General features: G+C 38.9%; 1 protein-coding gene across 10 annotated transcripts in view; it reads right to left on the bottom strand.

Moving 5' to 3' along the window:
* WWC2 (WW and C2 domain containing 2) overlaps positions 1-14,151 on the bottom strand; it is a 257,956-nt gene that overhangs the window by 19,049 nt on the left and 224,756 nt on the right. For all 10 annotated transcript variants that reach the window (XM_072625437.1, XM_072625442.1, XM_072625441.1 and 7 more), the window contains one exon: positions 8,318-8,560. In XM_072625437.1, the coding sequence (XP_072481538.1) occupies positions 8,318-8,560 (243 nt within the window). The remainder of the gene's footprint in view (positions 1-8,317; positions 8,561-14,151) is intronic.

The raw sequence follows: 14,151 nt of genomic DNA, 5'->3' as shown, positions 1-14,151 counted from the left end.
TAAAGCCTCCACTGTTATCTCTCCCCATCCCCCAAACATTGAAAAAAGAATGACTTTGTATATATTTTTACGTGGAAATGTTGTCTCGGTGCTAAGAGTGAGAATCATTTATTTATTTATGTCCTCTGTGTCTGATAGAATATTACCTCTTGGAAAACAAAAACTTTCTGGATTTTGTCTTTGTGACCCCAATGCTGCATACAGTGATTGGCAAAGAGACTGTTGACTTCCTTCCTCTCTCTGCCTCCCCCTCCCTCCTTCTTTCCCTTTCTTCCTCCCTTCTCCCTCTCCGCCAGGTAGCAGGGCATGAGCTGAAACCTCAGCATTTTAATCTGCATTTCTCTTATCATTACTGATATGAAGCATAATATTACTTTATGGATAACATTAGGTAGTTGAATTCAATAACCTATTAAAATAATTTTAACTGTAATAATGTATTATAGGAATATATCATTACAAGTCACAGAATTATTGAATGTTAAAGCTGAAAGGAACCCTAGAAATCATACTGTCCAATTCTCTCACATCAACTGAGGAGACCAAAGCCCAGAGAGAAGATAATGGTCACACAGAGCAGGGATGTGAACTGTCTTGTCAGGCCTTTTGTGGATGGTAGTGCATATGATACAACAAGTTTTCCAGGCAACTGTCATGTAACCTCTCTGGGCCTCAGGCTGCTTAACTGTAAAATGCAGTGGTTGAAGTGGATAGCATCTAAAGTCCCTTGTAGCTCTAAACCTATGATCTTGGACTAGAAAACCAGAAGCTATGTTCTTGGGGTTGTGGTTGGGCCTTTTGGAATATTTCCAATATGGCCCCATATCACCCTGTCAGGTCTGTCTTTTTCTTTTCCAAATCTCTCTTGCTAGGCCACTTCCTCCAAACCTCTTATAGGATGATCTTCTAGGGGTTGTGTCCTAGTATCCCTTCTCTTTCACCTTACCCGTTGTCCAAGAAGACTGAAGTGTCAGAGTTGTAGAAGTGGATATGGGCCAAATCCCTAAAGACAATGTTGCCAAAGGGGAAGAGCTAACTGGGTCATATACAATTCATTTCTACCCCAAAGTACAGATGTACTAAAAAACAAGTTTTTCTTGTTGATATGCTTAACACCTCCTAAATCTACTTAATGGTTTCTCTGAGTAAGGTAGCTATCGCATTACAAACAAACTGTTGATTATTTAAGTAAATGCATCAGTACTCCAAACCAAGGAAATCTTGAAAAGTACTTTATACCAAGGAAATCTTGAAAACTGAGAGTCCATAGCTATTACAAATGCAATCAATGATGTAGAGAACTTAATTAGCTTCTGAAGCTATGGAAAAAGGGCCCTTTTTCTGACTATATCTAACCTCTTAAACAAGTTTCCTTACTTTGTCATGATGCAATTACAATCCAAGGTTAAGTATAATTAGCACAGCAACAAATTTGTTTTCTTAGGAAGGCAATTTATTAGGGCAAAACACAAAAATAACTACTTTGGATCACAGACAATCTTACTTTCACTAGGGACTACAAAACTAATTGAATTTTTAACATTTTATCAACAGAGTCAAATGAACATGGCATCTATTAATGCAAACCCCAGAGCTTGGTTAGCCAGGGGATACGCCAGCTCGTGTCCCTGGTGCTGGAGTTTTAGAACACGCGTAATAACAATAATAACCATTTACAGAGCACTTTAACATTTACAGAGCACCTTACCAACAGGACCTCATTTTATCCTCATAGTATTTCTGGGAGGCAGATGCTTTTATTAATCCCTTAGACAGCATTTAGCCACACCCCTTCATTTTGCACAGGGGAGTCTGAAGCCAGAGATAGGAGATGATTTCCTCAAGGTCATATAGCAGATAGGGTAGGGACAAGACTTTAACGTGGGTCTGATGCCTCCTGGTTCAGTGCCCTTCTCGGTGCAATAAAGAACAGTTCTAAGAAGTGAGGAGGCCGTTGCAATTACCTAGAGTTTGTTGTGTTCTTGTGACAAACATAGATAGACATGGATTGGTCTTTGAAGCAGAAAAACACCACATCTTGGCATAAAAACAGAGTTCAGCTTGAGTTCTTTATAAATCTAACACTGGAGAGAAGGGTGATGAGGTGCAATCTGTGGGGACCATTTAAAATCATTTACCATAGGATGAAAATCAGTAGCAGGAAGAAGATGAGTTATTTCTCATGTTTCCATAGACCTGAAAGGGCTGTTAGAGATCATCCATTTTAATCCCTTCATTTTGTCGAAGAAAAACTGAGGCCCAGGGAGAGAAAAATGACTTGTTGAGCAGCACAACGTTGTTCATGGAGTTAAGTGGAATCAAAAATCAAGTCCCTTGATTTCCAGTCTAGGGTTCTGTCCATTATACAAACTCCCTCGTTTTACCAGTTTATAAAATTCCTTTTCTCTCTTTAAAGGATATTTTCAGTACTTTGTTGGATCTGACCTTATTAATGTGGGCACCACCACCCTCTCCCTTGGTGAAGACTGAAATCCATTTATCACTTCTTGTCTGGAATGATTTTTTTAAAATATGTCCCTCAATAAATCCTTCATTGATGAAAGTCCAAGAGACAGGAGACATTCCTCTAGGCCTTTTACCATTTTGTGAACACCAGTGCAAAAAAGGGGAATGTAACTAGTTCAACTGAGATACTTACTCTCCTTTCTTTTCTCTTACTATGACAAAAGTCACTCCCTTTGCTACCGTTCAGTTCTAATAATAACAATAAAATGAAAATAGCTCAATTTTATGCTATAATACATTACTAGCACTTGACTTGTAAAGCACTAAATTGAATAGGTTTTCAACTTCTAAGATTATTTCTAAAAAGTTATTATTTTCTATGACCTGTTTCAAAGCTGAAATAATAATGATAGCCAGTGTTTATACTGCTTTATACAAACTGTATCTGATTAGACCCTCACAAGAACACTGTGAGGTAGGCACTATTATTCTCATTTTACAGATGAAGAAACAGAGACACGCAGAAGACTGGTGACCTCCCCAGGGTCACACAGCTAGGAAGTGTCTGAGGTCAAATTTGGACTTAGGTCTTCCTGGAGTCCCACATCTGGCATGCTATCCTCTGTATTATCTAGGTGTTTTGTGGTTAAAAGAACACTGGACTTGGAAAGACTCCAGAAATCTGAGTTTGAATCTTGCCTCTGACAGTTATTAGCTATGACCATGGGCAAGTCCTTTTGGACTTTCAATTTCTTCATCTATAAAACAGAGATAATATTTTTACTATGTATTTTGTGGAGTTAGTTTTGAGGAAAAGACTCAGTTGTTGTTCAGTTGTTTACGACTCTTCATGACCCCTTTTGGGGTTTTCTTGGCAAAGATACTGGAGTGGTTTGCCATTTCCTTCTCCAGCTCATTTGATAAATGAGGAAACTGAGGCAAACTGGGTTAAGTGACTTGCCTAGGGTCACACAGCTAGTTTGAGGCCAGATTTGAACTCAGGTCTTCCTGACTGCAAGGCCTGTATTCTATTCCACTGCTCTACCTTGCCACTTGCTCTACATCTTTGAAAGGCTTCAGTCAGTCTCAGCCTAAGTTTATTTTGGGCTTTTCTAGCTTTGGTTGTACTGCTGTGGTATGACCTGAATGACAGAAGCCACTGTAAAGGGAAAGTCCTTGGTGCCTTCTGCCCTCTGAGATCATGTGGACCTGTGAAAGGACCTTAGCCTCTGCATTATTTTTCATCTGTTCCAGGTGAAAGAAGTGGAACCTCAAATCTTAAGAATTTTAAAAGACCAGGAAGGAATCCTAGGGTTTGGATTGGCCAGTCAGTGCAGCGGAGCAGGGAGTGACCTGAGGGTGTGACTATTGGCAGAGTGGTAGATGAGACAAGGACTCATCTGGTACTGAGGCCATGTTTGGATCTGAACTTGATGTGACAAGGTTATATGGGAACTGAGCTAAGTTGAGCCTATTTCCCCAAAGACCAAGGTGGTAGACAGGAGAGTATGCCCCCAAGATATTCGGGGGAAGTGTTTATATGTTCATTTTTGCTATACTTTTGAAGCAGATATGCCTTTGTAAAAGCTAACTGACATTAGTGATTAGATAGAACTGAGGCACTAGTTACTGCCACCAAAGGATAGGGAAACAGGGCTGGTGAGCTTAAGCAAGAGCCCCTCAAGGTATCCTAGAATCCTAAGGAGCAAATATAGCCTGCCTGGCTCTGGGTAAGTGGGACACAGCAGACTTGCTATATTTATATGTTGCTATCACCCCTGTCCTTTAAAAGATATGATCCTTCTCTTGAGGGATTAGTTTTCATTTTGTTGTTGTATCTACAACAGATAGTACAGTGCCTTGTGCAGGAGAATTATTTAATAAATGTCTGTTGGATTGATTTTGACTTCTCTTGATTGATTTCCTCACCTGTAAAATGAAGGGTAGGACCAGATGGCTTATGAGGTCCCACCTAGATCTAAATCTATGATCCTATGATCCTAATGGACACTAGCATGTAGGAATCTCTGCTGTTTGTATTTTGGTTTGCTATTGTAAAGACCTGAAATCTGATTGGAGTCCCTTGATCTGTCTATGATGAACTGACCTCTAACTATATTATCAACATGAGAGATGGTAAGAAAATGCCTGTTCTTAAGAGATAGGAAAAATTGACTAAAAGTGATATTAAACTGAATTGGTTAAGGTAAACCACAGAAGGCTTTGGCCAAAGATGTAGGGAAGCCATTTTGTTCCAATTTTGAAAACTGAAAACATTATTTTATTTGTGAGAGCAGTCGCTAGTGAAGCTGGTTTCTAGTTTAGACACAGGAAGTATCAAAAGCATGATGTACACCAGCCTAAATGTATATTCTCAGAAGATAATGGCTTATCATGGGGGCAATCAAACTGTGTCACAGAGCAAGAAACACCAGACTTTTAAGAGTCAGAGGACTTGGTTTCAAAACCCAGTTTGCCAATTTTTGGCCATGGGGCTTTGGGCAGACCACTGCCATACTTGCACTGGCTGCCTTAGAGAACTGTAAATAAAGTGCTCCATAAATGGTAAAGACCTTTATAAATATGATTTGTAAGAGAATGCTGATGTTGGAGAAATGGGCTTTTATAGCATCAAGCACTTTGAATCAATAAAAATGCTGCCCCATTTTCCAAATGTAATCTAACCTGATCTTCCACTCTTCAAATCTGGACCCAATTCACTGTCCAACCTGGATTGTCCCTAACCAAGATATACATCTCAATCCGATAAGCAGTTGTTAAATAACCTCTTATGTCTCTCCCCACTCTAGTCCATTCTCCACTCAACTACCAAAGTGCGAGGATAACTCACCCTTCAAGTATTGCTGCCCTACGAACTTTACATTTTCAGTTGGTGTTGTTTGTCCTTCATTTTCAGAGAAGACCAATGGCATCATGGAGTGACATCTTGACTTGTGCGTGAACTGGATTTAAGTGAGGCAGAGCTGCATGAAGTCATCAGCCTCACTATCTCTTCCAGAGTCATCAATTTCAGTAATGCTAATAACAATGACCGTGAAAATGCTATCTTTCCATCTACCTATCTAAATATCTATCTATCTATCTATATCTATCTATCTACATAGTTTTACTATACTTCCCTAGGATTTGAGGGGACTGTGGTAGTTTAGTTCCTTGTAGATTTGTTTCCTTCGTGTTTACATGAAAAATATTATACTAAACGTAAAAATTTACTTTTTCCATCTTATGTTTCATATAATGAGAACCTGGGGAAAATCCAGTACTTCAAGTTTTGTTTGCCTTAAGTACAAAAGATGACCTATTGTCACTGACGTAGTGAGCATTCACATGTGTAAAAATAGTCATTTTTTTAAAACCTTATTTGTAGGTATGTGATTGAGCATGAAAAAGAGATGCAAAAATAAGAAAATCTGAGAGCAAACGCCTTCAGCGTGAGGAGTCAGAGGAGAGGTGGTTAGGGAAGACTTCACCACCAGGCAGGCATGAAGAAAGTGAATTTCAGGGCTAGAGACTAAAAACAGTGATGGAAAATGGCCACATGAGACTGGGGAGCAGTTAGTGATCCAGTCTGGCTGTGATAGAGCTTGGAAAGAAGAATAACGTGGAAGAAGGCTGGAGTGAAAGGATGAAGCCAGAGTGTGCACTGCTTGAAATGCCCAGGCTAAGATGTCTGCCTCACATCCTGTAGGTGAAAAGGAGCTTCAGGTTACTTCTGAAGAGGGGCCTGCACACACCTGTGCAGTGAGAATATTATTTTGGCAGCAGTAGGGGTTGGAGAAAGGAAAGACAGGAGGCAGGGAGAGTGACTAAGAGGCTATCGTATATGGTCTTCCACTGGTGCTCAACCGTTCAGAAACACACAATGACATTTTATGGGCATTTTCTTTTAAAAAACAACTAATATGGAAATCACTAATGTTTTACATGATTACACATGTATAACTCATATCAACTCATATCAAATTACTTGCCTTCTTAATGAGGGGAGTGGGAAGAGAGATAATTTGGAACTCAAAATTTTAAAAACAAATGTATTTACATGTATTGTTTTTATATGCAATTGGGGAAAAATAAAATGCTAAATAAAAAATATCCTGTACCTGTAAGTGCTTAGCTACAGAAGCTCCCAGAAGAAAAAAAAATGCCTAAAGCCACTTTGTTGACCTCTTTAAAGGCAGCCAGTGATAGGTACAGCTCTAGAGGGTTATATATGTTCATGGAGCCACATTCTCATCCTATCAGGTGGCAACTATGGCTGGAAGGAAACAGAATTCTTTCCTGTTTTTGTTATATTATAGGCAAAATTGTTTTTTGAAGGCAAGTGTGCGAATCACAGAATTAGAGAATCACAAAAAGATTTCTCCCTGTTAGACCCTCAGCGGTCATAGCCCAAAAGGAACCCCTCTATAACACAGCCCTGGATGGCGATCCAGCCTTTGTGTGAAGATCTCCAGGGAAGGAGAAGAAAACCATTAGCTCTCAAGGCAGCTCAGCCATTCCATTTTTGGGTGGCACTAAATTTGCTGCTTTGCCAATTCTATTCATTACTCCTGCTTTTGCCTCCTGGGTCAAACAGAACAAGTCTGACGCCTTTTCATAAAGATGCCCTTCACAGGAGCTTGCGGAGAGCTATCCTGATGCTTGCCACCTGTGTCTTCCCTTGTCCAGGCTAAATGGCCCCATGTTCTCGAATGTCAGTGACTCAAGGCAATATGTTATTCTGGTCATAGTGCCCTGGATGCTTTCCTACTTATTAAAAATCTGTATCCTTCTTAAAATGGAGTAGCCAGGACTGAATGCAGTGCTTCAGATGTGCTCTGCTTAGAGCAGAAGACAAAGGGAACAGAACATTCTTATATCTGGCAGGCATGCCTCTATTATGCAGGATAATAGCTCATTACCTTTTTTTGGGGGGGGTTGTCATAGCATACTGTTGACTCCTATTAAGCTAGCAGCCCCTTAAAACTCCCTGTTCTGATCAGTACAATGATTCAAGACAATTCCAAAGGATTCATGATAAAAAATGCTATCCCCCCTCTAAAGAGAAAATGAAATCTGAGTGCAGATTATAATTTTTTCACCTTCTTTTATTTCTTTACTTTTTTAAAAAATATTTTATTTTCCCCCAATTATATGTTAAAACAATTTTTTAACATCTGATTTTTTAAAAAAGTTTTGTGTTCCAAATTCTACCCCTTCCTCCTTCCCTTCTCTTCCCTCCCTCCTCCCTGACACAGTAAGCAATTCGGTGTACGTTATATATGCGCAATCATGTAAAATGTTTCCAATGTAGCCATTTTGTATATGACTAAAACAAAAAAGAAAGAGAAAAATGGCATGCTTCATCTGTATTCAGACAATACCCATTCTTCCTCTGGAAGTGAAGAGGCTTTTTGAGGGGGAGGACGACAACATGGCTATTACAGAAATATGTCTTCCATGTGCATGTATAATTGATATTATATTGCTTGCCTTCTCCATGGGTGCAGGAGGAACTGGAAGGAGATTTTTTTTTTTTACAAAAAAAGGGGGGAGGGAAAGGGAGGAATAAATGGATGAATGGAACACCTAAACCTTCAGACAAACTGTTGCCCAACTCCATCTCATATTTGCAAAGTGGAACTCCTACATTGTTCCTATGGGTACAGAAATTCCAAATTCTAAACAAGTAGCATGAACAGACAGGCCTTTGGAAGACATTATTTTTAAAAAAAGATTCAAATTTTAAGGTGAGAACCTCTTTTACTTTGAAACAGATTAGATACAACTCTACCCAAACCCTTCAGAAATGAAAGGCAGAAAAAAGACAGAGAAACACCATCACTGCTACCTGTTTTTCAGCTTGCTTCAAGAGCTTCTGAAACCTCTCATCCTCGAGCACAGAGACAGGAAGAGCCGTCTCTCCCTGGATTTTCATGTCCTCCAGCTTCTGCCGCAAGTCTCTCAGGACCTGCAGCTCATCATTCAGGCGGCTCTGCCGGGTCAAAGAGGCCTGAAGGTCCAGCTCCAGGTCAAGAGATGTGCGTGGAGGGTGTTCTCGTGCTGATGTTCTACGGACTGGCGGGCAAACGGTCTGGGTGGTCAGATAGGGAAACATAAACCATGAGCTGGGAAATGGGGTAACCTACCTAAAAGGAAATTTTTTTTTCTTTCAACAGGAAACACAAAATACATTATAAGGGATTAAATTCCTCCCTCACCCCCTTCTGCAGGACAAATGTGATCAGATCATGCAGCTATCTATTTGGCTTTGAGAAATTCATTTAATAAACATTTATTAAGCACCTACTATGTGATGGGCATGGTGCTAAGGGCTGGGGGTACAAAGAAAGGCAAAAGATAGTCTGTGACCTTAAGAAAGTCACTGTCCAATGGCAATGACAATGAAGGTGAAGTTAGACCGAAAGTGGTGTTCCAAATCCTAAGCAGGTCAAGGAAACCTCCTAGCCCCCTCCCAGATCACCTTAAACTCCAATCTGCATACTTTTTCCCAATATTTTCCCAAATCAAGTTCCTTCAGCCTGACTTCTACCCTTGCATAATACGAGTCAAAGCCTGCCCATCACACCATTTATTTTTCAGGTGATTAGCCCCAATTATCCTTTATAGATCTTGTAATATAGATGTTTGCATATTGTTTGTCCCTTCTCCCCACACCCCATTAAAATGTGAGGTCCTTGAGAACAGGGATTTTTTTTATTGCAGTTATCCCTTCTACATCGTGACTTTCCCCATTGCAGTTTCAATATATCATGGGTTGGCTTAAGAAACTAAATGGGAATTTTGGGGGAAGCTGCAGACAACACACAAAAGCCAGCAAATGACACAGAAAAAGTATTTTTACTTAATAATGACCTACATATACCTATGACCAAATTTTATAATAAGGTGCTGTAAACACTCTGCAAAAGAAAAAAAAAACTCAGACTTCTCTGGTATGAAGGGAGGGTCAAGATATTTTACACAGATTTTTCAAGTGGCGCTGTGCCTTTAATCCCCATGATGTGGAAGGGATAACTGTAATTTTTTTTGGCTTTTCTGTGTATCTCCAATGCTTAACACCTCCCTGGAACTTAATATATGCGTTTGTTGACTGAAATAAAAAAAAAACCACATCTAATTATGCATCGAGCTCTGCTTTTCTGGGGCTTAAAAAGAGTCAAGGCATGGTCTCAATCCTTGAGGAGTCATGATTAACAAATGTGAACCAGAAAAGAATATGACAGACCATATAATTACTATACTGTGTTGCCTACTAATGCATAGATGTGCATAGATGAAGGTGACAGTGGTGGAAATGGAGAGGAAGAGGTCATCATAGAGAAATGTTAAGAAAATATTAATAGGATTTACAAAGATTGACTAGAAGAGAGAAGAAGGAGGAAAGGCTTCCAGCTTACATATCTATGAAGAGAGAGACCACTGAGGGCTGGGGATTATGACAACACCTCTATCCTTATTTCATAGCCCTGGATTGGGTCGTGTTTAACTCCATCCTTACCACAACCAACTGTTCATTGTGGCACCAGTTTCTTTTCAGATGTTCCTGGGAGCTGTTGTGTTAGAAGCCCTGTCTACCCTTTATACTAAACATCATTGTATTATTCAACAGTATAATAACTGTTATATGCAGTGATGACCCTGAAGCACCAAGAAAAGGTTAAATCAATTGATCCTAATTGATACGATCAACTGATCATAAATCAGTAAATTTCAATAAATAAAGCAGGAGGATATATAAATATATATATTTTGAAGTCAACTATGTACCATAGATGAAGAAGAGAAAAGTAAAGGGTGACACAGTTAGAAACAGAGGTGAGTCGAGACCAAAGTGGTTAAACTAAAACTTTTGGAGCTTTTTTAAAACAGTAACTTTCAGTTACTTGGAAATTTTCCTTGTTTGGCACACACTTTACTCCCTGACATTGCACAGAAAGTTTCTGCTGAGGGGAGGGGAGATGAAGTTTTATTTTTAAAGTACGTATAGGATTGGAACTGGACCTTATAATGTGCTATCTAGTAGAGGCCTTACACATAATAGGGATAAAAGAAAAGAATTAGGCCCATGACTTTGTTGGTAAAGGAAACTCCTTCCTGAGGAAATTTCCTCCACCAGGCTGGCAGTGTGTCTTCAACACATAGTCTGAGATAGGGGACTGGTGCACTGAGAAGTTAAGTCACATGTTCCAAGTCACACAGGCGCTAAGATCCGAGTTCAAGTTCCCCAGCAGTTGGCTTTTGATAGTTTAAGCAATATTTATTGCTTATGGTAATAGTAAATAGATAATAATACAGGTGCTTTTACTTAAAGAAAATTTTATTGATGCCTTATCTTTCTATCAGGGTCCTTCCCAAATATACCACTTGCAAAACCAAGATGGCAGAACAGCAAGAAAAAACAAAATGAACTCTCCTCTACAGAGATATAGAAAATGTACCAGATCAAACTCTAATCAGTAAATCCATCAGTAAAACTGATATTCCAACAGAAAACTCAAGAAGCGCATAACAAGGTAAACATGAGAAAGCAATCAGAAGGGATGCAATAAAGTTTAACTGTTTACATTCCTGTGCAGAAAGATGATACATGGAACCCCTAAGAATTTTATATCATTAGGCAGTTAAAAGGGAGTTTACATAAATAGAGGGCACGGATGTTGAGTCAATTATGTTAGGATGATCTTCTCCTCCCCCCCAAAATGGAGGGATGCGCTGGGGGAAGGGACAGGCAGAATTGGGGCAATTTTTTTCACATAAAAGAGGCAGATAAGGAAGAACTTTTAATATGAAGCAGAAAATGGGAGGGGGTAAAGGAGGGTGGTGGGTAATGCTTAAAGTTCAGTCTCATTGGAACGGGTTCAAAGAGGGAAGAGTATATATACATACTCAGTTGTGTACAGAAATGTAACTTACCCAACAGGAAAATAGGGGAAAGGGATTAGATAAAGTGGGTAAGAGATGATTAAAAGAAAGACAAATTAAAGGAAGCAGTGGTTAGAAGCAAAATAGATTTTTGAGAGGAGAGAGAGAAAAAGAGAGAAGAAGGAGGAGGAAATGGGAAAATACTCAATTAGTAATCCTAACTGCGAATGGGATGAGCTCACCCATAAAACAGAAGTGGATAGCAGAATGGATTAGAAACCAGAATCCAATGACGTTTATAAGAGTCACGCTTGAAACAGAAAGACACACAACAGAGTTAATATAAAGGAATGGGGCTGAATTTAATATGCTTCAGCTGAAGTAAAAAAGGCAGGGTAGCAATCATGATCTCAGACAAAGCAAAAGCAAAAACAGATCTAATTAAAAGAAATAATCAGGGAATCTTCATTTAGTTAAAAGTTAAAACAGACAATGAAGTCATGTCAAAAATTTTTACAGCAAGTTTCTCTGATAAAGGCCTCATTTCTTAAATATATACTCAGTATAGAACTGAGTCAAGTTTATAAAACTAAAAGTCATTCCTTAATTGATAAATTCTCAAAAGATATGAACAGACAGTATTCAGAGGAAGAAATCAAAGTTATCTATAGTCATATGAAAAAATGTTCTACTTCGTTCTTGATTTGGGAAAGACCCATTAAAACAACTCTAAGGTACCACCTCACATGTATCAGAAATGACAAAGGCTGGAGGGGATGAGGGAAAAAGAGGTACACTGATGAACCGCTGGTGGTGTAGTGAACTGGCCCAACCATTCTGGAGGGCAATTTGGAACTATGCCCAAAGAGCTATAAAACTGTGCATATCCTTTGATCCAGCAATAGCACTGCTACACTTGTATCCCAAAGAAATCAAAGAAAATGGAAAAAGACCTCTATGTACAAAAATATTTATAGCAGCTTTTTGTGGTGGCAAAGACCTGGAAATTGAGGTGAGCTCATCAGTTACAGAATGGCTGAACAAGCTGTGGCTTACAATTGTGATGGAGTACTACTGCACAAGGGGAGATTATTTCAGGGGAAAAAAATGGCAGGACCTATATGAACCAACGCCAAATTAAATGATAAGAACTGGGAGATCATTCTGCAGAGCAACAGCAGTCTTATGATGATGATCAACTGAGAAAGACCTGGCTACTTTGATCAATACAATGATCCAAGACAATTCCAAAGGACTCATGATGAAAAAATGCAATCTACCTCCAAAGAGAAAGCTGCTGAACTCTGAGCAAAATGAAGTATAATTTTCTCATTTTATTTTTCTTCCCTTTTAAAAAAAATTTGGCTAATATGGAAATATGTTTTGCATGGTTTCACACTGTGTCATTCATATCATGCTTCTTGCTGTCTCAGTGGCTGGTTGAGAGGATGGGAGGTGGAGAGAGAATTTGGAACTCAAAATTTGAAAAGAATGCTCAAGATAAATATATAATGAATTTAAATGGTTTTTTTTTTAAGTCAATATACAACTTGTACCCCTGTTCTTTTATAACATAGATAAAACAATTACATAGTTATTTCTTACAAGGAAAGGTTCTATGGGGACGAGGGAACAAAGAATCATTGAAAATAATAGTGAACAAAATAAATTTTTTTTTAAATTTTAAGAAAATGAAAACAGTTAGGTAAAATCAACAAGTACAATAATGACATCCAAGCAGAGATACAACATCCCGCATCCCTAATCGCCCTACCTTTTTTCCTAGGAGAAGGGAAATAATTCATAATCTATTCTGTGTGACCAAGACTGATCATTACAATTAATGAGGGTTCAACTACCTTTCAGTGCATTCTATTGCTGTCCTTGTTTACGCCGTTCTCTTGGTTTGGCTTACTTCATTCTGCATTTGTATGAACATGTCTTCCTACGCTTCTCCAAATTCAAGCTTATCATTTGCTAAAATTAGTTATTGAGTATTTTATTTTCCTCAATGACAAGCTTGTCATTTCTTAGGGCATAATACAGAATACATTTAATATCACAGTTCGATCAGCCATTCCCCAATTGATTGGCAATCCCATGACTTCTAATTTTTTGTTCTAAATGTACTTAAAATATACTGTACTGAACTTGAGTATATCTTGACTTTTAAATTTTCTATTGTTTGTCAGACTTCAGTCTTTTTTCCTGAAATCAGGGGTGGGGAACTTGTGGCCTTGAGGCCATGTGTGGCCCTCTAGGTCCTCGAGTGTGGCCCACTGACCGAGTCCAAACTTCACAGAATAAATCCCCTTAAAAAGAGGATTTGTTAAAAAACAAATAAAAAATAAATGAAAATGAAAATGTTGACAATCAAAAAAAAGAGAATTTGTTCTATAAAACTTGGACTCAGTCAAAAAACTGCACCCACGGACCTAGAAGGTCATACGTGGCCTCAAGGCTGCAGGTTCTGCACCCCTGCCCTAAATCGTACAGTAAGCCCCTAGAAGGCAGGTTCTGGATTTTAGTTTCTCCCCCTAATCCCCTTGGTCCCTGGCATACTGCAGCATACTGAGAATGCCTTCAACATATATTTATTATTAGTTCACACATCAGATTGTTTCTGCATAGATGGCATGGATATAAATTTTAGCTCAGGCTTAGACTTAATAACCATAAATTCCAAAATGCTGCAAGTGAAATTAAGATGCTTACTTGTATACGCCACCACAGACATTTCTACAAATGACATGACATTTAAAACTGTGGGTCGCTCTAGGGTGCTTATTACAGCTGCCT

This window comes from Notamacropus eugenii, chromosome 7 (genome assembly GCF_028372415.1).
Source record: "Notamacropus eugenii isolate mMacEug1 chromosome 7, mMacEug1.pri_v2, whole genome shotgun sequence".
Lineage (NCBI taxonomy): Eukaryota > Metazoa > Chordata > Mammalia > Diprotodontia > Macropodidae > Notamacropus > Notamacropus eugenii.
The sequence above is the reverse complement of the archived record's forward strand: the minus strand, read 5'-3'. Positions and strand labels throughout refer to the sequence as shown.